A 25,406-nucleotide genomic window follows, 5' to 3' on the forward strand; every position below is an offset into this window, starting at 1 on the left:
GGAATGAGAGTGGTGTCAGAGTCGTGGCGAGGGTGGGGCTGGCGTCATGGAGTCAGGGCAGAGGGTGTGGGTGGGGGCTGGTGTCACAGAGCCTTGGCAGGAGACACCTTCACCACCGAAAGTCTTTAAGGAATTGTTGCTTGTAGCAGCCTAGTCCACATGGGTAGGTTGAGGAGGGGTGTTACCACATGACGTTCTGCAGTTCTCTTCTCCACCCCCCCAGCACAGACTGCCCTTTCCCCTTGGTGAATAGCTTGGCAGCTCTTGCTGGTTAGGCTCATGGGTGTGTGCACATACACACCCTTGCACAGATACAGCTGCCAAAGGCTTTATCCAAATGCAAACAATGTGCTTCAGAGGCAAGACGGTTCAAAATGTATCTGGCTGGGTCCAGACTTGGAAAATGCTTGTTCAAAGCTGCAAGTGTCAATCAGCTCCTCAAGACTTGGGGACCAACTCGAAGAAATTTTTTAACAGTGCATTAATTTAATGGAGTTGTCAAGTAAAAGTATTTCTACTATGGGGGAAGACAAACCAGGCACCTTAAATGGAAGACATTCATTTCAAAGTTCGAAGTAAATTTATTATCAATATAAATGTGTCACCGTATACAACCCTGAGATTTATTTTCTTGCTGGCATACTCAATAAATCCAATAACAGAACCAATGAAAGAACGCAGCCAAAGCAACCAGTGTGCGAAAGCCAACAAACTGTGCAAATACGAAAAGAAAAAAGTAATAAACAATAAATATCAAGAATATGAGATGAAGAGTCATTAGATGTGAGTCCATAGGTTGTGTGACCATTTCAATGATGGGGCAAGTGAAGTTATCCTCTTTGGTTCGAGAGCCTGATGGTTGAGGGGTAACAACTGTTCCTGGACCTGGTGGTTGGGTCCTAAGTTTCCTGTCCTTCTTCATTTGTAAGTTCATTGTAGAGTTCAGCAGAGATGTCTTTACAGAGTATTTAATGGAAAAATGACTATTCAGAGAGCAACTTGAAAACGTGGTATTAACTTTCCAAGAGGCGAGGGGCTAGTCAAGTCCGTTTCAGTTCATTACAGATCCAGAGGGCACAGGTTGGGTTAAAACAGACTCTGGCTTGAGATCAAACTCTCCTTTTCTCTTCCAGCCATCACAGTTCGCTTCATCACAAAGAGGTTCATTGGGGAGTATGATCCGACCTTGGGTGAGTTTGAGTCCCCGGTGAGCTGGGGCACAAATGGATGAGTGAGCACAGGCTCTGGTCTATAACATGGGAGTGACTGTGTGCCTCCCTAACATCTCACCTACACCTAGGTGATAAAAACCCAGCAGGGCTTCACACACGGCGGTGAAAACCGAGCCATTTGTGAACAATGAAATACCGTAATCTCATTCTCCAGTTACATACTGGAACCCTCTCAGGGATAGACTGGTAGTCTGTTCAAGGCAGGAAATTAACAGTTTACACTTGTGGTGTTGATGTAAAGTAGAATCACTGAGCAAACAGCACAGAACCTGGCCCATTGAGGCACTCTCCATGCAGACCATCCAACTAATCATTTACACTAGTTCAGTATTAATCCCATTTTGTTTTATTTTGCCATATTCACATGAATTCCCTCCACTTCTTCACCACTCACCTACACTGCAGATGGCCAGTTAACTCACCAACCTGCATGTCTTTCAGATTCACTCCATTTATTTACAGTAAAGGTCTTGGGCACACTAGCTAAACATGTGTGTGTACCTAAGACTTTTGCACAGTACTGTATCACATGCACTTTGAGACATACAATGAATGTCTCATTTGCATTAACAACCAATACAAACTAAGGATATGGCGGGGACACAAATTCCAGTGTCAACATAGCACACCCACCATGTTCACAGAGAAACAGAAACAAACATCAACAGCAAAACAAGTCCTTTACTGTCCTCCCTCCCATCCACCCGCAAACTGACAGTGCTCTGTCCCCAGGAAAGCCACTACCTCCAATCTCCAACGGACTCGGATTCACAGACAATGGGCCATTGATCTCCCGAGTGGAATCGGAGAGACGTGCAGATCCAAGTATTGGCCATCAGGTCTAGATTTCCAGACTTCTGATCCGCAACTTCGGGCTTCAACCCCAGGACTCGCCGATGAAGACCCTGAGCTCTCTGAAATGAAGACCCCAAACAGTAGGCCTTGCACTCCAGTCTCACCGGCTCACATATCTAGGAGGTCTCTGGGAGCAGCCGGGGGAGATTCCTCACAGTCTTGGGAAGAATGTAGACCCCTTTAAAGAGCAGTAGGGCTGAGCGGTGGAGATCAGCCAGTATCTCAAAGCACACCTCTTGAGTGTCTGCCCCTGAGCCCAAGAAGCTCAGAGAAGTTTAAAGTGGAGGGACTGATACAGGGAGAGAATTTGGTGCTGAGGTCCATCCAAATGTGTGTGGGGTGGGGGGAGTGGTGTGGAGGTGGTGGGGAATCAGTAGTTCATCTTTAAAACCAGAAGAGCCACGGTTGTTCGTGCAATATCTAAATCTTTATTTTCCCTTGTTTACAGAAACAATATACAGACACGTGTTCTCAGTGGACGGAGAGTGTGTGCAGTTTGAAGTTCTCGATACCGCTGGACAGGTAATGCCAGGTGGACTACAAGCCCAGCGTTTATACCTGTGTTAGGACATCCAACAAGTTTGGTCCCACAAGTCTTTTCTATCACTCTGTGAGATCATGGCTGATTTAATTATTATCTTTCGGCCTGCCCCCCTGCCACTGTTTGAGGGTGGCACGGTAGCATCATGATATTACAGAGCCAACAAACACTGATCAGGGTTCAGTTCCCACTGCTGTCTGCAAGGAGTTTTTACAAACATTCTCTCCATGACCACCTGGTTTCCTCCAGATTCCTCCCACATTCCAAAGATGCATGGTTAGGGTAGTGAGCTATGTTGGCACCAGAAACGTGTGACACAGTCCTTATGGACCTGGTACAGATCATGCATTTTGTTGCATTTTTCGACGTGCATGCAATAAGCTAAACTTCATCTCAAAATTATGAACGTCTGCTTTATGAAATATCCAGACTCAGCTTCCACTACTTTTCGAGGAAATGTTCCAGACCTGAGCTAATTAAGACTTAGGAACCTTCAACAAAATTAGCCTGCATTTCCCCATCCTTGGAACATCCTGAACTCCTACCGGCATTTTTTTGGCAGTTAACTCAAAGAATCGCCACTCCGATAAGGAACGTGACACACTAACCTGCTCTTAAATTCACTTCTATCTCCATCGAATCACTTTTTAAAAAAGAGTAATAATAGCAATGTTTTCTTTGTGAAGGAAGAAGACACGATGTTAATTGAGGAAAAGATCAAGTGGGCGGAAGGCTTTATCATCGCCTACTCGGTGACAGACCGTTGCAGCTTTGACGAGATTCTCCGACTTCGGTTCTTGATCCGTCACATCCACTCCGGCCTGAAGCGGCATCATGGTGATGCACTGCCCCCGGTGGTGATTGTCGCCAACAAGAAGGACCTCCAGTATGACCGGATGGTCACCACGGAAGAGGGCAGCAGCATTGCCCAGGCACTCAAGTGCCCATTCTTCGAGATCTCAGCCCGGGACAGTTATGAAGAAACCGTGGCTGTCTTCAGCCTGCTTTACCGGGAGGTGGCCAGCACTGGAGCCCTGTCTGCCTTCCGACGGAAGGTCTCCTCTAAACTGATGGACAAAATCCCCAGAATCCACTCAACAGCCACCACAAGCCTGTCCGTGCGGAGTTTCAGCCTGAGTTCAGTCAAGGATTTCTTAACCGATTAACTGCATTCCTTTTGCGATTTTCAACAGCCCACTGCTCCAAGAACAGTTCTACTTCTCAGCTGTGTATTGTCCCTTTCAACCCCCCCATATTGCCAGAGACTTCTGTAACTCTATATTCCGACAAGCTGAGAGATTGTGCTAATGGGTGCAATGCTGGAGGGACTCAGACAACCAGGCAGCGTTTATGGAAAGCAGTCTGTTTCGGGCTGAGACCCTTCATCAGGACCCACTGCTGAGAGATTCTGAATATTGGGAAACCAAAATCATCATCTTCAGTTCCGATGAAGGCCTTCAATGCTACCCGACTCTCAATATTACAGCACAGTAACGTGCAGTATTCAGTAGGCCCTTTGGCTCACAATGTTGTGCTGACCTTTAAACTTTAAAAGTAATCTAACCCTTTCCTCCCTCATAACCCTCTATTTTTCTATTATCCATGTCTGTCTAAGAGATTCATAAATGTCCCCAATGCAATTGCTTCTACCACCACCCCGGCAGTGCATTCCACACACATATACTGTGTAAAGAACCCACCTCTAACTTCCAAGTGACCTTAAAATGATGCCCCTTAAAGTTAAAATTAGCCATTTCTGCACTGGGGAAAAAAATCTGGATATTCACTCTATCTACACCCATTATCATCTTTACTCTTATCAAGTCACCTCTCACCCTACTTCATTCAAAGGGGGTGGGGGGGGGGGAGAGGGACCAGAACTGAACACAATATTCAAAGTGTGATCAAACCAGGGTTTCACTGAGCTGCAGCATTACCTTGTGGCTCTTGATCTCAACCCCCAACTAATGAAGGCTAATACACTTTGTGGCTTCTGATCTCCAGCATTTTCTAATTTTATTCCCTAATCTTCAGCAGCCAGTAGAACCACCATCTCCATCCCTGCTCCTTTATCTGGCATGATGTGGCAATGCTCCCATGAAGCCTTCAGGCATAAAAACGTGCAAAGCCAAACCTTTGTTGCCACAGTAAGATCATGCATACAAACTATTGAATGGGAGGGTGCATGACTTATTCAAGCATGGCCTCATTATTGTCACTGCATTGGCTCCAGACTAATACATAGAGGTACCGTCTAGAGAATGAGCAGTGTTGGATCTCCTGTTAGGGAATGAGATAGGTCAGGTGACAGAGGTATGTGTTGGGGAGCACCTCGGGTCCAGTGATCACAATACCATTAGTTTCAATATAATTATGGAGAAGGATAGGCCTGGACCCCCAGGGTTGAGATTTTTGATTGAGAAAAGGCCAACTCTGAGGAGATGTGAAAGGACTTAGAAGGAGTGGATTGGGACAATTTGTTTTATGGGAAGGATGTAATAGAGAAATGGAGGTCATTCAAAGGTGAAATTTTGAGGGTACAGAATCTTAATGTTCCTGTTATGTTGAAAGGAAAGGTTAAAAGTTTGAGAGCACCATGGTTTTCAAGGAATATTGGAAACCTGGTTCTGAAAAAGAGGGAGATCTATAATAAATATAGGCAGCATGGAGTAAATGAGGTGCTCGAGGAATATAAAGAATGTAAAAAAAATCTTAAGAAAGAAATTAGAAAAGCTAAAAGAAGATACGGAAGGTGAAAATAAATCCGAAGGGTTTCTACAGTTATATTAATAGCAAAAGGATAGTGAGGGATAAAATTGGTCCCTTAGAGAATCAGAGTGGACAGCTATGTGTGGAGCCGAAAGAGAGGGGGGAGATTTTGAACAATTTCTCTTCTTTGATATACACTAAAGAGAAGGATATTGAATTGTGTAAGGTAAGGGAAACAAGTAGAGAAGTTATGGAAACTATGATGATTAAAGAAGAGTAAGTATTGGCACTTTTTAAAAAAATATATAAGTGGATAAATCTCTGGATCCTGACGGGATAAAGCAGGGGCTCTGACAGAAATATTTCAAATGTCACTAGAAACGGGGATGGTGCCGGACGATTGGCGTATTGCTCATGTGGTTGCATTGTTTAAAAAGGGTTCTAAGAGTAAACCTAGCAATTATAGGCCTGTCAGTTTGATGTCAGTGGTGGGTAAATTAATGGAAAGTATTCTTAGAGATGGTATATATAATTATCTGGATAGACAGGGTCTGATTAGGAATAGTCAGCATGGATTTGTGCGTGGAAGGTCATGTTTGACAAATCTTATTGAAATTTTTGAAGAGGTTCCAAGGAAAGTTGACGAGGGTAGGGTGGTGGATGTTGTTTATATGGACTTCAGTAAGGCCTTTGACATGGTTCCGCACGGAAGGTTCAATCGTTAGGTATTAATATTGAAGTAGTAAAATGGATTCAACAGTGGCTAGATGGGAGATGCCAGAGAGTAGTGGTGGATAACTGTTCGTCAGGTTGGAGGCCGGTGACTAGTGGTGTGCCTCAGGGATCTGTACTGGGTCCAATGTTGTTTGTCATATACATTAATGATCTGGGGTGGTACATTGGATTAGTAAGTATGTAAATGATACTAAGGTAGGTGGTGTTGTGAATAATGAAGTAGGTTTTCAAAGTTTGCAGAGAGATTTAGGCCAGTTAGAAGAGTAGGCTGTGTGATGGCAGATGGAGTTTAGGTCTTTATTCTTTGGAGTGTAGAAGGTTGAGGGGGGACTTGATAGAGGTGTTTAAAATAATGAGGGGGATAGATCGAGTTGACGTGGATAGCTTTTTCCATTGAGAGCAGGGGAGATTCAAACAAGAGGATATGATTTGAGAGTTAGGGGGCAAATGTTTAAGGGTAACACGAGGGGGAATTTCTTTACTCAGAGAGTGGTAGCTGTGTGGAATGAGCTTCCAGTAGAAGTGGTAGAGGCAGGTTCGGTATTGTCATTTAAAGTAAAATTGGATAGGTATATGGACAGGAAAGGAATGGAGGGTTATGGGCTGAGTACAGGCCAGTGGGACTAGGTGAGTGTAAGCGTCGGCATGGACTAGAAGAGCCGAGATGGCCTGTTTCTGTGCTGTAATTGTTATATGGTTACACTTGATGTTCTGAGAAACACATCTGGTGCTCTGTAGCTCTTGTTGCAAGGACCAGTTTGGATTCATCTCCTAGAATTCTATAGTCAGGCTTTACTGGTACTGGATACAGATCCCCTCTGCTTAACAACTGTTCCCTTAGCAGACCTTTGCTAAGCATTCTAAAGGGAGAGGGCAAGAGTTGTGGGAATTAAAAAAAAAGGCAACTAAAGAAGCCATAAAGAAAAGCAATAAATAGGTATATTTAATGTCAGAAATGTATACAATGTACATCCTACAAAGATTTTTCTGTCTATCAAATATACAAGGAGTAAAAGATGCTGGAGAGACAGCAATGACATCGAACTTAATAGTATTTTGTGTCAGTCTTCACAGTGGAATACCCCAGCAGAATGCCGGAAGTGAGTGTCGCTACTATTACTAAGAAGGTGTATGGGGAAAATGAAAAGTGTGAAGGTAGTCAAGTGACCTGAATCATGTGGACTATACCCCAGGGTTGTGAAGGAGGTAGCCGAGGAGATAGTGGAGGTATTATGATCTTTCAAGAATCACTAGATTCTGGAATGATTCCGAATGACTGGAAAATTACAAATGTCCCCCCACTCTTCGAGGAAGGTAGGTAGAAGAAAATAAATTATAGTCCAGTTAGCCTGACCTCATGTTAAGAGTTGGTTGTTAAGGATGAGGTTTCAGGGTACTTGGAAGAACATGATTAAAAAAAGGCCAAAGTTAGCATGATTTTCTAAAGGGGAAAATCATGCCTCACAATCCCATCAGGGGCCATAATTAATTATAGCATTGGAGAACCAGTTACAAAAGGGTTCAAATCCAATTAAAATAATGAAAGCTGCCTGAACACCAAAGATTAAATTACAAAATAAGCTTGTATCTTTACATTTCTCTAAGGATACTGCCAGACTTGCCGAGTGCTCTCAGCATTTGCTTGGAAATCCTTTGAATTTGGATTAAAGTTTGATACACAACAGGTGCAGGAATTCAGTGGGTTGAGCAGCATCTGAGAGGAAAGGAATTGATGTTTTGTGACTGATGCAGGGTTTTGACCTGAAACAACATCTATTCTTTTTCGTCCCTCACAGGTGTTGTATGGGTCAAGTGTTGATTTGTCCAGAAATTAAGAAACTGTTGGAGTGGGCAAAATACATTTCTGCTTAGCACTAAGGAAATAGAGAGGTGGGAGTGGTATAAAATATAAAACAAGTACAGAGTGGTAGAAATTTTTTAGTTTTTGGTGAAAAGCAATTGATGCTGGTGTAACAACTCTTAAAATCTGACAATTTTGAAAACTCAATGCTTTGTGAGATAGACACCTTCTCCCAGAACAACATCCCAATTGATGAGGCTTTAAGATACCTATATTGGCCAAACACATTGTTACCATGCCCAAGATTCAAACAGATTCTGAGCTCCGTAAAGCAAAAATAACAGTTGGACAGGTTAGTGGATGTGTTCAAAGGCCACTTGAAGTCCAACATCCCTATTGATTCCTGAGAGCTTCTGGCCCACGATTACTTGAAGTGAGGTAGTAGTATTCAGGATTGTATTGAAGAGCACATTGTATTGTAGCAGTTATCACAATGCTTTACAGCACTGGTGATCAGGGTTCAATTCCCACCACTGTCTGTAAGGAGTCTGTACATTCTCCACGTGACCGTGTGGGTTTCCTCCGGGTGCTCCAGTTTCCTCCCAGATATCCAAAATGTTGGGGTCATGGTTAGTAAGTAGTGGACATGTTGTTGGCACCAGAAGCGTGGTGACACTTGCAGGCTGTCCCCAGTAATCCTCTAACTGTTCATGTATGATGTAGATGAATTTCACTACTGTATGTTTCAAAGATATAACAAATAAAGCTAATCTATAGTTCCCACATTAGCCTCATCAGCCATGACAGAAGCTTAAAAACTCAGTGAATAAGTCAGCCTCCATCCCAAAGAGAAGAATGGAGTTGAGACACAGGCGTCCTGTTCTCTTTCCAACGATAAGAATTACCCACTGAGCAGAGGGGAATCTCCACTCCCCCATGCCAGTAAGAAACAAATTGTGTTAAAGATTAAAAAGGCATGGATACAAACATAGCAAGTGACATATTTTCAAAGTTTAATATAAAAAGTTCTGTACACTGGCACAAGTCTGACAAAACAATTCACATAATCTGACAGCATGACATATACTTAAATTAAAGAACAGTACACCAAAATCAATTCCTTTGATTTGTTAACTTTTTAAATTGCTGTAAAACTGAAAAAAATAGTTTTAAATTTATGCCAGTTATTAAAAACAATTCTTAAAACATGACACCAGCTTCACAGATTAGGTGCCATTTATGAGAGCCATCATACACCCGGCTGGTCTCTATAACTTCCACTGTGTACACTTACCGGTAGGTACTATAGCATCTAGACATGGAGATCCAAACTTAGCCAAAGTTTCTATAACTTCTGGTGCACTGCACTACCCATCCACATCCATCACCCAAAACAAGCACAGGATAGGGTACCTCATTCCCCTAAGAGCAAGGGGCCTAGCTCTCAAGTTACAACCATTACTTGGTGTGGCTGCAATGGGCAGTATATGGGAGACCAGTGCCATGTCACAGCTTTGGCTGCTGTATTGCTGGCATGGTACTACTCACTTCAATGTCGATGCTAATAGCTATGTATCTTTAGGTCTTCCAACAAACAGGAAGAGCTATACTTCCTGGTTTTCGTAAGAACATCTACAAACAAATGCAGGTCTGGGGCTTACCATATGCTTTATTCTGCTGATTGCCCACAGTAGTGCTATGCAGATCCTCCACTGGCATATTATAGGAGTTCCAGATTATAGGGACAGACCTGACAACTTCAAAATACTCCAGTCTTCAAAAAGCATTACTAATGCATTTAAAAAAACTTCCCCGTGCTCATTCAAGAGTAACCTCACTAACAGTGCATGTTCCCTCATGATCTCAAAGGCTCATATTCTGATTGATGCACCCACACTCCTAGCTTTCCCTCAACATCCATCACCTGAGAATAAGAGCTGGCTTTGATTTATGTTTAAAAATATAAAATTATTAGGTGCCTCTATGTCATAATCAATTCCTTTGCATGTCCTGTAGACCTGACAGATTGTAATAATTCTATTAAGAACATTACTTTCTTTTGTAATACAGGAAATTATTATTATTAGAGTGAAAGAGGGCACCAAGTTTCCTATAAATAAGCTATGAGACTGGTGTGTGTCCCTGAAATCTCACCAACTATATCTACTTTTGCAGTGTGAAGGTTGCGGTGAGACAGGGAGCAATCTCACCGGGACCTGGACAGGAGGAACAAAGCTGCCGTTGTTCAACCAGCAGAAAGGCCTCAATCTTTAAAATCAAAACAAGTTAATCACTCATACAGGGAAACGGCAGTTAGCTACCTTGCAGACTGAAATTCTACAAGTAGCAATTGAAATGAGAAATGCTTACATTTCAGTGGAACAGTGTCTCCTATTGGGATCCATTTTAATTTCTAATTCATGAATCCTCAACTGTGCAGTACTTCTGCCATACAGGACCATCTGTCTCATGTCCAAGAGTGTGTTCCAACACATGACCTCCTGACTCTAGGGAGTGCAGCTAAAGTCAGTCACATCTATCCTTGCTCTATTTGCTAGGCAGGGTTTGGTGAGTGATGTGCACACCCTGGGCCAGGAGTTTAATCAGATGATACATCTCTGATTAAAGGGCAGTCATGATCATTGATTTGCTGGCTACCAATCAAAACTAATATTGGTGCAAAATGGTCAACTTGAACAAATTCAAGGTGATAAACTAGTGCTAGTATTCACATTTTAGGTATAAAACAAATGGTATTTATATTTAAAATACATCCTCCTTGCTCGACACCACACTCCATATGCAGCTTGTCAGCAAGTGTTATGACACATTTGCACTTTGTTCCACATTGACTCAAGAGGTATCAGGAATTAACGCTTTAAACAGTTTCCATAATAACTGCCTGTCCTAAGGGCAGACCAACAAGAGGGAGTCCATCTCTGCTTTGGAAGTGATAATCACATTCCTGATGCCAAAATTAAAACAAGGTGCATTAGAACAAAACCGATCAATCAATCTGATGTACGACAAACAAGACCCCGCTTCTCCCACCCTCTTGCTGCTGAAGCCACAGTTGCTGGATCACATCTCCCTCTAACCTCACGTGTACCCTCCCCCCCCTCCCCATGCCAGCAGCAAGACCAGCCCTTCCGGTGGGAAAAGACCCCTGCTCCCTGGTAGCTTGTTGTCTTTCCAGGCATTTACTGAGCACCTGCCGTGATGTCTAGGAGCTGGAAAGGAATGTCGTACAAATCTAGGGATTGAAAGAAAAGTTCAATTTAGTTCTTTTTCACCAACTTTCATTCTCCCTCCACCCCCAAACTTATAGAGTGCACTGCAAAGAAGCATCTCAGTACAGGGTCTGTTGCAACCATGGTACTAAATCTGCCTGCACATGATTCATGTACCTCCATTCGCCAGTAACAGGAACACACAAAGACCGTGGGGTGAATGACCTGCAGTGTTCCATGTTCGATTTGGTCAATCTAGTATTAGCACTCCAGTTATGACCCAGCAGCCTGCACTTCCCTATTTTCCCATGTGGCACCGAATTTCACATTTCCACTAGCACACAGAGAGAAGTTTGTCCCAATTACTTATGGGGTTTATTAGTGACTACAATGCCTTTTTCTTCTTTACTCCTCTCCTGGAGGATTTTTTTGTGGGATAGGTAGCACATGACCCAAGCTGCTGCTGAGACTACTCAACCCAGGTTAGGTTCTTTCACCCTGGTTCCTTCCAGGGCCACTGCCAAAATCCTTTCTGGATATTGGATTATACCAGAAGTCTTTCAATATATAACCTTAAAGGAGCATACCTAGCCCAAGGTGAGTGTGTTTGTACTCCGACATTAACTGCTCAATAGTCAGACAGGAAGCTGGGAATTTACTGTAGTTAAAGCATCAATCCCAACCTTTTTTTTAATGCCATGAACCAATACCATTCAACTAGGGGTCCATAGATCCTAAGCTGGGAACCCCTGATGACCTGGGATTGCAAATCCAACTCTGTGAGTGGTCTCCATTGGATTTTGGAATACTACCTGAGTATTTTTTTAATTTTGCATGATTTTTTTTTTGTGATTTATAGTAATGCCACATACTTACTCTGCAATGACGCTACAAAACACCAAGTTTCATGTCATGTACAAAAGTGATAATAAATTGCAGATTGCAGGATTTTTGAGTCTTATGTTAGGTCTGTAGTTCCCTCCCTGCACTGCCTCTTGTACAAACAATGCAACCACAGCTATGGTAAGTTGCAGGAATAATTGCAGAGTATTTATGCATAGAATTGCAGAAAATTTATGGAGGTGATAATCAGAGCATCCACCATCTCCATAGCTACCCCTTTCAAATGGATGTAGATACAAATGGAATGTAGATCATTTAGGTTTTGGGAGTTAACAACCTTCTGTTTCAACAATTTCTGCTTTTAAAAGAGCATTCCATTCAACTCCACACTCTCACTAATCCTCTGTGTCTTTATGGCATGCGTTCAGTCAAGATCACTTTCAAAACAGTAGTGCCACAGTTGCCATGCCCAAACAGTAAGATTGCTTAAGGAATGATAGACTGCAGAAATTCCTGTTAAGTGTTTCTTTGGTGTTGTAAATTGCACAAAACACTTCAAAATGAGATTTAGGGCTGGAGAGGAAGAAACCCTTGTGATAACAGGGCTTCTCTGCAAGGAAATCTTTAAAAGCACTCACACAAGTATCCTTAGTAACTAAAGAAGTGCTCATTAGGCCAGGCAGAACCAGTTAGTATTTCAGGTTGGAGACCCTACACCATACCCTCTCCCTCCAGTTGCCGGCTGCCCTGTGGAATGTCATCAGCATTTTCTGTTTTTATTTCAGATTCTCAGCACCTGTAATTTCTTGATTTTTCACTTACGTAGCAAGTCTGTGGTTATGTCCTGACGTTATCTGTAGAAGCCAGAGAATTCCATTAAGGACCAACCTATCATTGCAGCATCTTCAGCACTGCAAGGCAAAGGGAAAAGGAAATTATGAGAAGTTTTACATTTCAAAATGCTGAAAACCACCCGAACAAAACACCCCTAGATCTAATGAAATGCCTTTCAAATGCTATGTTGGTTGACACCTGGAGAATGAAGCAAAAATAAAGGGCCAAATGGCCAGTTATTCTCCAGTTGAAGATACTGTTTGAAAGTGTCAAGCAAACAGGAGGCGCAAGGCAAGACAGATCCTGAATGTTGGGGATTGCTGACTGGTATTATTATAGACAAAATGTGGAATAAAGAGAGCAAACTGGCAGATCACGATCAGGGCATCAAAATGTCGTAGAGACAGGTAGAGGCAAAGTACAAAGACTTTTCAATCCAAGCAACAGAGGAATTCAGTGGGCAAACTGATGGAGTGAGATAAAGTTTGTGCTGGCTTGCTTCTGTGGTCTCACATTCTAGATACCATGATGAAAGATCTGAAATTTTAACTCAGAGTGAGAACGAGGAACATTTTATCAGCAAATGACTAATTGTCCAGACACCAGCAGTTCCATCGCTGACAGTATACAATGTCATCCGTGTCAGTTAGACAGAAAGATACCAGAAAATGCGTGCTCTTTCCTAAATCAGCCAATGCAGAACCAGCTTGAGACGATTCCAGATTGGGTATTGTCATTCTTCAGTATACAAGTATAACAGAGAACAAAATGAGTACTACTCCGGATCCAATGCAGCATACAAAACACACAATTGTAAGGAACACAATAAAAAAAACATTAAATATAAACACACAAGATTAGCTTATATACATGAAATGAATGTGTGTATATCAAGTGACGAGGTACAGGAATATCTAAGTGTAACGTTTGCCTTACCACATGACCTGTTTGTGGAACTCTGTGACTTGCTTTTCTGTCGCTGTGATAGCCCCGGCTGATAGTTCCTTTGGTAGACTCTTGAGAGCATCTTCCAGCCACCGACAGAATGTCTGATGTCAAAAATACAGAACAGACAAGCCACATTGTCGGTAGAAAAGCATAACCATGGAGTGGCATGAACAAATAGCATTTCAGATGTTAGCCATGGGTTTTAGCATTATCTGGCTGGATATTTTAGCACACACTCCTAGGATGCAGTTAGCAAGTGTGCAGTATTAAGTTGCTGCTGAACGTCCATCTGACACGAAATATACATTCCCAAATTGTTAACTGCCTGTTCATCTCACCTTACTGATGTAATCTAGCTGAGTGCAGACTCATGACAGTATCCAGAATTCAGACTGATTTGAGATGCAGAGCAAGGCAAATTAGACTCGTAACGTTCTCACTTAAGTACACTACACCTAAAAAGATTTCAGTTAATTCTTGCAGGACTCAACCATTTTCCAACAGAATAAGTGGCTTCATTTGTATCCAGAGCTTCTTGACCCGCATGAGCCTGTCTGCTTTCTCTATTGAGAGAGTGGCTGCTCTGGATCTCAACTTCATCGGCATACCTCAGCTCCACAACACTGAGTACGTTGATTTAACAAAGTTTTCTGACATCTACCATTGGAAACTAGTTCAGCTCATAAGTGACATCATCTGGGAGAAAGAAGTCAACACTGCCAGTGGGCCCATTTTTAAATGCAACTCCTGAACAATGAGTGTCAAGTGTAGAGTGCTCAATTTCAATCCCAGTCCCAGAGGCAAACTGTAGTCTGATTCACTTCCCCAAATGACTCCCTTGTGCAAAATCAAAAAAGGCAATAGGTAAAACAGGGGAAAAGCAAGAACTTAATATTTTATTTTACAGAATACTTCAGAACATTTCCATTAAAGGTTCCAATGAAAAAAAATTTCATTAGACAGAGACAGAATGGTAGATGTCAGAAATCCAAACAGTAACTGAATACTTAAATAAATAAATTCATTCACTTGCTGCTTATCTAAACTAGACTCGGGGCAATTGATGGTCTGGATGTGACAGAGATTTCCATTCCTGAAGGATGATAGTGAGCTAGGTGGGCTTTTAAAAGCACAGTCCAGTGTTTCACAACCAATTATTAAAACAATTACAAGGTACTTTGATTCTGCAGTTAGCATGGTGGGATTTACACTCATACCTCTGCATTAATAGTTTAATGTGTATATTACCCCAGTATACCAGCAACCAAGGATGATTTGCACCTCTTCCTCCAGTGAGACTGCCTTTACCTTTCAGAGGCCAGCCTCTGTATTCAGGTGTACCAGCTAGAACTGCTTTCACACACCTCCAGCGAAGAAGAATCAAGAGGAGCTGAGCCATTCAACAGTGAATTTTGCAAGGGTTCCGGGAGATTAGAGGGGGAATGAGCCAGGATAGATTTAAAAGCCTTATCCCATTCCGCACAAATGTAAAATTCATTCCTCCAAGATCTCTACAAACCACTTGGATTAATCCTTCTTTTGTGCTCCTTTTACTTCCCTCCACCCACATCAAAAAGATGGCTCATACTGACATATAGTGGGCCACTAGCTGCATGTGGCCCCCACCCACATTAAAGCACAAATAACAGTGATCGGGTCATCAGACTGAGCCTAGGAACCTGCACTAACAATATAGATCAGAATGGAGAGACTGGAACCTTGAGCAAAATTGAGCAGCATCACCGGATGGTCGACCTTTCTGGGCCTAGACACCGTATATTGATATACTGAGTGTAGAGGAAATATTGCCAGAATATAGAAATTAGATACAGCCTGCTAGGTTATAGGTAGAACCAGTAAGGAGGAGGGGAAGTGACAGGTAGATGGAGTCAGCTGAGTGATAGTGATGGGGAGTGCTCAGATAGATGTTTGTAGGTGTTCGCTGGTAACAGAAAAGGGAGGGAAAAAAAACTAATAGTCTGAAAAAAATGTACAGTAAGGTTCTTCAGAGAAGTAAATCCATCAGCTTTATCTGGCCTTTGGATAGATACAATTGTCCCTTCTGATTTAGTTGATTCTTAAATATCCAACTTGAATCACTCGAAATGCCAGTGACATCCAGATCCCAAAAAGTGAATGAATAAAAAAAAAGCAGGACATTCAACTATTTTACTTACATTCACTCACTTACACAGACGGGAGCATTAGGTTTGGATCAGGGATTGGGTGGAGTCCCGCCAAGGTCAGTTCTGGACACCATTATTAAGATCAGGAAATGCAGCACAGATCCAGCTGGTGCCCCGCTATAGCACAACCACATGAAGCATGTTGAAAAAGCGAGGATGAAAAAACGTCTACAATGGGATATAAACAGGTTAACTGAATGTAGTGTCAGAATGAATACGGAAAAAAATGAGATTATAAAGGAAGACTAAGTAGTTGGAAGAATGGATGGAACAAGTATATATTGACATGGTATTCTGGTATGATGATTACTGTGACAGAAGCAGTAAACTTAAAAGTAGAATTAAAGGGGACAATGCTACACTGGCCTTCAGTGCAAGGAATTGATGTTCTATGTGCACAGACTTCTGTTCTGCATTGTTTGGGAAGCATGCCCTTTGCACTGAGTTAGTGCCACTACACTTAGTGGCAACTTTATTAGGTACAGGAGGTATGTAATAAAGTGGCCACTGAGTGTAGATTTGCTAAATTCATTCCTTGACCGAAGGTAATGTCCTTCAGTAGAAATCAAGGGAGACTATCCTGAGAGAAAGTAGAAATTGAGAAAAGCCCCAGGGATGAGTCATCCATGAATTAAAATAGGGTTATTAATATTTGTAATGATTTGTTCCTGAGGGCTGTGCAAATTTAGTCAATGACTATATTCCATACTAAGGAAGGGGCTTTTGACAAACAGAAGCAAAGGACATTAGGAACTGGTGCAAAAGTGTAGAATCAGCCATATTCTTACTGGTAAGGAGCAAGATGCCAAATGACCTATTGCTACCATTGTTGCATATGCAGTACACTTATCCAAAAATAAAAAAATCACCAGACAAGGTCAGGAAATAAGGTATCACCCAGCTTCCATTCCCAGCTCACCTTCCGATCAAAAATGCGGAGTTCCCACAAAACATCGGCCACGTTTCCAAGCATGCTCGGCACAAGGTAGAAGCAGCAGGCCTGTACAAGCTGTGCAACCAACAATGCCCCACTCTCCCCCAGGAATCCGTGAACCAGGGTCTTTCGAAGCTCAAAGTCTTCCTTATGCTGAAAAGTAACAGGTGAAATTAGTCATCTGACTTGGACACTGAACACATTTTGAGGATCTCCTGATTTACAAGCACAGTATTATGGCATCTCAAGCAGAGCTCCGCAAATTCTGACTGCATTTCAGCCCCATACTGCTGATCAATGGTCATCCAGTATGGAGGGGGGCTCTCCTGGTCAGCCTACTTCTGGGCCTGGCCAGGCAGGTAATTTACTGGTCCAGGTGGCGGGCAGTCTTGGGCTCTGCCTGAGTTGGCTGCCTGCTGCTTTTCCATGGTTACATTCAGCCCGGGTGCCCCTGGAGATGGAGCATGCGGTCTCTACAGGCCCAGTGGGGGAGTTCTGAGAATGGTGGGCCCTTCAAGGGCTTGACTGTTTTGTAGATATAGCAATCTTATTTTAATTTTAAACTGTAAATAATTGTGTACACCACTGATTATTGTATGTTTTTGTGAGTGAATAAATTTTTGTACATCTGTAAAAATAATGTGGGACAGTGTGCACCTTAAGGCCATGATATTGCTTACAGAGGTCAATGTCTTGCTTCATTGCTCGACAGTAACTTATAAAAGCCTTGGCTCTGCACAAAGTAGAGCAACCAGAGGAAGAGTCAGATTTATTTGTCACATGTACATAGAAACATACAGTGAAATGCAACATTTTCGCACTACATTTATAAAGTTTCTTAGAGAATGCTCCCTTAGCATTTCACAGCTAAAGGTTTATTATTGTAAGTAAAGGCAAAGGTAGCCAGTAATTGTATAGAACAAAATTCCAAACGTAAATAAATTACCACTGCAGCCAGTGTTAGGGTTGCCCTTGGGGCAAAAGCTGGTCGGGTCATGTGGGATCTCCAGTAAGGCCACAGTAAATGCTTATGCCCACATCTGCTAGATTTAACCAAAGGACGGCAGACTGCTTTCATAGTTCAATAGCTCAAAGCAAATCTATTATCTAAGTACATATGTCACCATATACAACCCTGTGATTCATTTTCCTGTGGGCATACTCAATAAATAACCATAATAAAGCAACATACACAAAACGCTGGAGGAACTCAACAGGTCAGGCAGCATCTATGGAAAAGAGTAAACAGTTGACGTTTCAGGACTGAGAAGGAAAGAGGAAGATGCCAGACTAAAATGGTGGGGGAGGGAGGAAAGAGGCTAGCTGGAAAGGTGATAAATGGAGCCAGGTAGGTTGTTATGGTCAAGGGCTAGAGAAGAAAGAACCTGATAGGAGAGTGGACAATAGGAGAAAAGGGAGGAGGAGACCCAAGGGGAAGTAAAAGGTCAGTTAGGAGTGGAGAAAGGGGCGTGAATGAATATTTTTACTGGAAGGAGACAGGATTCCATATAAAGCATTGCTCCTCACCCTAAGGGTGGCCTCATTCGGCACAAAGAGGCTACAGATTAACAAGTCGGAACAGGAATGGGAATTAAAATGTTTGGGCACCAGGATGTCCTGCTTGTGGTGGATGCAGTGGAGGTGCTCCACGAAGCAGTTCCCCATTTTACTACGGGTCTCACCAATATAGAGGTGGTCAGGAAGGTGGGTTGGGAGGAAGAGAGAGGCTCTGAGGATCCGAGAGTTGATTTGGGGGAGGGGGGTACGCTGAGAGACCCAGGATTGCAAAGTGGTGTTGGGAGAAGGGGAGATGGGGGGTCCAATGGTAGCATCTAAAGTCTTAACCAGGAGGTGCTGGCGGTCAAAGTTCAAGCTGGAGCCAGAGCCATAATAGAATCAATGAAAGACTGGTCTAACAGGGCAGACAACAAAGAAACTGCAAATACAAAAAGACAGAAGAAATAATAATAATTGAAAATTAATTAGGTCAGAGAACAACTCAACCCAACTAATAATAATATATAAGCAATAAATATTGTGAACCTGAAATGAAGAGCCCTTGAAGGTGAGTCCTTGGGTTGTGGGAATACATCAGTAAATGGGGCAACTGAAGTTATCCCCTTTGGTTCAAGAGCCTGATGGGTGAAGAGTAACAACTGTTCCTGAACCTGGTGGTGTGAGTCCTGAGGCTGCTGTACCTCTTTCCTCACGACAGCAGCAAGAAAGCAGCACTGACCTGGGTGATGAGGGTTCCTGATGATGGATGCTGCCTTCCTGCTGCAATGCTCTGCGGTGGGGAGGCATTACTGGTGCTAGACTGGGTACTTGTTTGTAGGATTTTCTGTTCAAAGGCATTGGTGTTTCCATACCAGTCTGTGATTCTCTCCACCACCCATCTGTAGAATTTTGTCAGTTTAGATGTCATGCCAAATCTTCACAAACTCCTAAGTAGAGGTGCTCCACACTTTCTTTGTAATTGCATTATGTGCTGGCCCTCTCCTCCTCTGAACCCCGGTGAGGACTGGCTCAGGGACTTCCAATTACCTCCTCCTTAAGTCAAAAATCAGTTCCTTGGTTTTGCTGACATTAAGAGGTTGGTGTTCTGGTGCCACTCAGCCAGACTTTCAATCTCCCTCCGATATGCTGATTCACCACCATCTCCGATTTAGCTTACAACAGTAGTGTTGTCAGCAAACTTGAATACAACATTGGAGCTTGTGCTTAGCCACACAGTCATAAGTGTAAACTGAGTACAGCAGGGGCTATGCACACAGCTTTGTAGTACACCTGTACTGATGGAGACTGGAGAAGACATTTGTTACAAATCTGAACTGATAGGGGTCTGCAAGTGAGGAAATTGAGGATCCAGTTGCATAAGGAGGTACTGAGGCCAAAGATTACCGATTAGTTCTGAGAAGATGATGGTGTTGAATGCTGAACTGTAGTCAATAAGGAACATCCTGATGTATGCATCTTTACTGTCCAGATTTTTCAGGGTTGAGTGGAAGAGCCAATAAAATGGCATCTGCTGTGGACCTGTTGTGCCGGCAGACAAACTGGAATGAATTCAAGTTGCCTTGCGTTCATGCTAGTACCATGCAGCACAATCAAGAGCCGTGTATTTCAGTGTTACTGGATAGTATGCACTATGGATGGATGGATGGATGGAGTTTGTTTATTGATCCATTGAAAGAGAATACAACAATCGAACCACACCAGCAAGGATAAAAACTGTTTGTAAAGTGAGTGGTGATTAGATATAGCAGACCGCGGTTGAAGTGCATACTCACCTCATTGACTGTCGCAACATGAACCAGATCCTGCAGGAATTTCATCACACTGGAGTTAGCATCACGATGGTTCAGTGTTGTTGCAGCCAACGCACAACGAATAATCAAAGACATGACTGGACTTTGGATTAAAACCACCGGGCTTCGCTGAATGAATCTGTAAAGAAAAGTGTTCATTTCAATGACTTCACCTCATTCTGCTCTCTGTTCCCAGACCAAGGACATTCAGCACTCTGTGGAACTGTGTTCCACTTCCAGATCATGTCATGTGGACCACTACTGAAAGATAATCAGAAATATTGTCTCTGGCTTCCACATCCTTTTTCACAAACCCTAGATGATTTTCCATTTTATTAGAGTAGGATTATTAGGCACAACCAGAGAGAATACTGGCGTGAGTGATTAACCACAATTTACTCCTCTATTTGGCTCAATATTATTCTGCAAAATGTATGACATACAGTACAAACTATCAGATGTACAGTCTATAAACATCAGCTCATTATTCCATTTTATTTGGACTACTTATTTCTGTGTCTTTGCAATTTATCACAAAATGACAAATTTCATAACATGCAAGTTAGTGATAATAAATCTGTTTCCGGTTTATACAATAGAAAATTAATCACCTATCGCCAACTTAAACCTATGGCTAAAATGAGACAATGCCAAGAACCTTAAAGCTTCAGAATTAAAGGAAATTTTTAAACTTGTTAAAACAGCTCAAATTGATGATACTTAACCATATGGGACAGAAATGTTCCAGCTTTGTGGGCACCTCATCACACCTGTAGACTGAAGAGGTTGACCCTACACGAAACAAGGCAACCAGCCAGGATTCACAGTGCTTATCCCAATGGGAAAACCTATTTCAACATTTGTGAACAGCATTGTTTTAGGCACATACACGTCGGTCGCATAGCACTTGTATAAAGTACAGTAAACTGTTTCATTTGTTATGGCACATAGCAATGCTTCATACTTGCATGAAATAATGCCAAGATACTATCTGCTCAAGCTCAAAACAGATTCCGGACCCAATAATGAATTTTCCAACTTCAGGCAACTTGCTTTTTCAATCCATATCAGAACTGGCCATTATTGCCTCTAACAACTTTGGCCAGTTTTTCCACTTTCTTTTTGTGCAGTAAGATTTTCTGTACATTATTTTATTATGCAGATGAAACATTATTCATGCTCCCAATAACTCGTTTCTTTCTTCTCTCACCTTCTTTGCTACTGAAAACCCCCTTTTACTTTCTCAGCACCAACTATTTCCCCACCCATCTCAAAATACTAAATAAAAGATTCAAGATAGTTAATTCTCATTCCTCATTACACGAGTGCAAAGGAGAACAAAGTGATTGTTACTCTGGCTCGATGCACCATAAAAAAATAAATAAATATAACTGCAATCTTATAAAACTCAACGTACAACAGTCGTGTATGTTTCTCTTTCCAGAAATGCCAAATGCTTGCAACATTATCTATCACTATTACAGATCATTGTTATATTGACTGTAGCATCTTTTCCCAAATGTAAACTAGCTGCCGCATTTCTAAGTGATCATAGTTCAAAATTAATGCTTTGAAGCCCTGGAAAAGATATTAAAAGGCATGACAGAAACATTGTTCTTTCTTCTTGAAGTGCAAATAGGAACAATTCATTATTTAAACCAGAGATCATCAGGAACAGATAAACTCAAGTGGCACAACTCTAGAGCCATAGAACCCTGCAGCACTTAAATCTAAACTATCTCGATTCTACCCTAGCGTTAGTCCGCTCTGTGATAAATGCAAGAGGGGCGTGGCCTCTCTCATCCATATGTACTGGTTCTGTCCTAGCTTGGAGAAATTCTGGAAAGATGTCTTCACTACGTTATCGTGTATTCTGGATCAGCACCTAGAACCAAACCCCTTAATTGCTCTGTTCGGTTTTTGGGGCGAGACAGAGATTAACCTGTCAGTTAGTCATGACGAAGGGTCTCGGCCCGAAACGTCAACTGTAATTCTTCCTATAAATGCTGCCTGGCCTGCTGCTTTCCACCAGCATTTTGTGTGTGTTACCCAGTCTTGGTGTCATCCGCAAATTTGCTGATTCATTGTGCCATATTAACATGCAGAATGTTGGTATAGATGGCTTTTTGATCCAGCACTGAACCATAGAGGGAAAGGGCTTGGTTCAAAACATTTTCCTAATGCTAGGTAAAACTGCAGACTTGCAACCTACCAAAACTTTCTGCATAGGAGATGCTATTTCAGATTAAGCAAAAGTTAAAAAAATACATATTTAATTGATTTACCGAGGGAATGCTCCATCATTTTCAGCTGATAAAATAAAACAGACCTGATCACTGACCCATAATCCCACAGAGGCCAACATCTGATAAATTCCCAGCAGCTTGCACTTGGGAACTACATTTATGGAATTTGTTATGACAGAAACGCCTTATGATTATTTTTGGAAGAAAAATATTATGAATAGAGATTGTTAAGTTGGTATTGCTGTAAACATGGAACGTGGGTGGAAAATTACCATTCCTTAGGATCCCCCCCCCCCCCCAGAAAACTGCAGCAAATCACCCGAAGGCACAGGATTCCAGAGCCAGGGAAGGAATTCACTTGCATACGTGACTGAGCGCACTAGAATTTTTAATCTCTTTCTGTTTACCAATGAATACATTGAAATGCAGGATGTTGAAAGAATTATGATTTGTTCTATGGAAAAGCTGTAATTGAACAACCCCTGCAGGAGCATTTATCTTATTTATTGATTCAGCTCAGAGGAGGCCTTTGAGCCACACCACCCCAGCAACGCCACAACCCCACAACCCCGATTAACCCGAGCCTAATCATGGGACAATTTACTATGACCAATTAACCTACCTGGTATGTCTTTGGACTGTGGGAGGAAACTGGAGCACCGAGGGAAAACCCAGCACTCCACAGGGAAGATGTATAAAGACTCCTTACAGAACGGTGCCAGAATTGAACTCTGAAGTGCCCAAAGCTGTAACAGTATCACACTAACTGCTACACTACCCCAGCCCCACTGTTGCCAGCAAAACATTAACATAGAAAGCAAAGCTTCATAGCTCCAGAAGGTGATCACCATCAGATACAAGACAATGTTCCAAAAACGTAGCTTTTTTCTTGCATCATATAATTGTGAACAGTTGGAAGTACATTAATTATTACACTATATACAACCCTGAGATGTGTCTGCTTACAGGGAGCCATAAAACAAAGAAACCCAAGAGAACTCAAGCACCCACTGTGCAGAAAAATAAACAAAAGCAGGCAAACAATAAAAGTAACTGAAGCTGATGAAAGCAATCCCAAAGCCACGAAGCAGGCATCACAACAGCTGATCCAGAAGCCACGGCTTCAGTTCAGCGAGGAGATGAGTAAACCTCGCGGAGCACACCAGCCAGTCGCTTGCCTCCGGCCTCAACACCCTGATCTTCTCCATCTGGCCAACTGCTTAAAATCAACCATACAGCATGTTGATTCTTGCACCTGGACCAAGGCCCTACCGCTTCCATACACTATCGGGCCCGGGGCCCACCTCCTTGTTTGGCCCATAGCCCGGCACTTAAATTGGTCAAACCTCCACTTGCTCGTCACTCTTGGACCAGGGCCCTGCTATCTCAACTCTGCCGCTTCAAATCACCTCCAAGTCTGCTCCAGCAGCTAAACATTGGCTCAGGCCCAGGCTCTGCCACCTCAAATCGGCCCATGCATGCCATGCTGTAACCATTCTGTGCCTTTGAGAGGATTGTAGGTCTCTGCACTCTTTACAGATCAATAAAGAGGCCTGGCTTTTCAAAACTCCTCTGGGGCTCAGGTAAAAGAGGATTGAGATCATAAAAAACTGCTGAAAATCCAGATAAATGTCAATCCGAAAAACATTAAGCCAGCGGTGCAAAGTGACTTAGGAGTCTTCGTGCAGGATTCCCTAAAATTAACTTGTTGGTTAGTCAGTGGTAAGGAAGGCAAGTGCAATGATAGCATTCATTTTGAGAAGACAAGAATATAAGAGCAAGGATATAATACTGGGGCTTTATAAGGCAGTGATCAGTTTTGGGTCCCTTACCTAAGAAGGGATGTGCTAGCATTAGAGGGTCCAGAGGAGACTCAGGAATAATCCCAGAAACTAATGGGTTTACGTGTGGGGAGCTTTTGATGGCTTTGGGCCTGTACTCACAGGAGTTTAGAAGAATGGAGGAGGACCTCGTTAAAACCTATTGAGTATTAAAAGCCTAGATACTGTGGATGTGGAGAGGAGGTTTCTGATAGTGGGGGACCCTAGGACTAGGACTAGAGAGCACAGCCTCAGAATACAGATGAACACAGATTCCTTAAACCAAGGGGCAGTGAATCAGTGGAATTCAGTCACAGACAGCTGTGTCAGTCAGAAATCATTGTGTATATTTCAAGTGGAGGCTGATAGGTTCTTGATTATTAATGGCATCTAAGGTTACTAGAAGGCTGGAGAATGGGGTTGAGAGCTATAATAAATCACCCATGATGCAATGGCAGAGCCCAATGGCTGAAATCTGCTCCTATGCCTTTATGTCTTAAAAAGTGAAACAAAGAGGAAATTCTGGAAATATTCAGGTCAGATACGACCTGGTGACTGAAAATAAAGATTTCTATTTATGTTGATGATCTTTTTTGATATCCAAAACAAAGGTAGCACCTGTAACAGAGATTATAGATGGCGTCACCGAGCTGCCAAAGTTCTCAACAAGGGACAAGTTTCCTCAGTTACAAAGCTCAAAGTAAATTTACTGTCAAAAGTACATCTATGTTACCATACACAATCCTGAGATTCATTTTCTTGTTGGCATTCTCAATAAATCTACTAATCATAATAAAATCAATGAAAGACTGCACCAACTGGGCAACCATTGCGCAAACAACAACAAACTGGAGATACAAAAAGAAAAAAATAGTAATGATAATAAATAAACAATAAATAGAGAACATGAGATGAAGAGTCCATAGGTTGTGGGAACTGTCCATTGATGGGGCAAGTGAAGTTATCCCCTCTAGTTAAAGAGCCTGATGGTTGAGGGGTAATAACTGTTCCTGAATCCACAGGCTCCTGTACCTTCTTCCTGATGGCAGCAGCAAGAACAGAGCATGACATGGGTTGGGGGTGGGGTGGGGTGGGTGCCTGCTTTCTTGTGACAACCCTGTGTAGATGTGCTCATTGGTGGGGAGGGCTTTACCTGTGATCAACTGGGCAGCATCCACTACTTT

The 25,406-nt window shown here is 42.4% G+C and overlaps 2 protein-coding genes across 2 annotated transcripts in view; one reads left to right on the forward strand and one right to left on the reverse strand.

Annotated features, from left to right (window-relative positions):
- Positions 1-1,133: 1,133 nt before the first annotated feature.
- LOC132387637 (ras-related and estrogen-regulated growth inhibitor-like) lies at positions 1,134-8,710 on the forward strand (the record flags this gene model as incomplete). Its single annotated transcript, XM_059960020.1, has 3 exons — positions 1,134-1,190; positions 2,536-2,609; positions 3,315-8,710. Coding segments are annotated over 3 exons (611 nt in total), but the record flags the coding sequence as incomplete, so codon positions are not given.
- Positions 8,711-8,864: 154 nt separating this feature from the next.
- The window catches only part of LOC132387638 (transportin-3-like), a 41,107-nt gene continuing 24,565 nt past the window's right edge, over positions 8,865-25,406 (reverse strand). The window contains exons 13-17 of the mRNA XM_059960021.1: positions 20,139-20,295; positions 16,834-17,001; positions 13,717-13,829; positions 12,769-12,857; positions 8,865-11,126 (exon numbers count right to left, since the gene is read on the reverse strand). Of these exons, the coding sequence (XP_059816004.1) occupies positions 12,797-12,857; positions 13,717-13,829; positions 16,834-17,001; positions 20,139-20,295 (499 nt within the window). The 3' untranslated portion in view covers positions 8,865-11,126; positions 12,769-12,796. The remainder of the gene's footprint in view (positions 11,127-12,768; positions 12,858-13,716; positions 13,830-16,833; positions 17,002-20,138; positions 20,296-25,406) is intronic.

The sequence above is a fragment of the Hypanus sabinus genome, unplaced genomic scaffold (genome assembly GCF_030144855.1).
Source record: "Hypanus sabinus isolate sHypSab1 unplaced genomic scaffold, sHypSab1.hap1 scaffold_2053, whole genome shotgun sequence".
Classification (NCBI taxonomy): domain Eukaryota; kingdom Metazoa; phylum Chordata; class Chondrichthyes; order Myliobatiformes; family Dasyatidae; genus Hypanus; species Hypanus sabinus.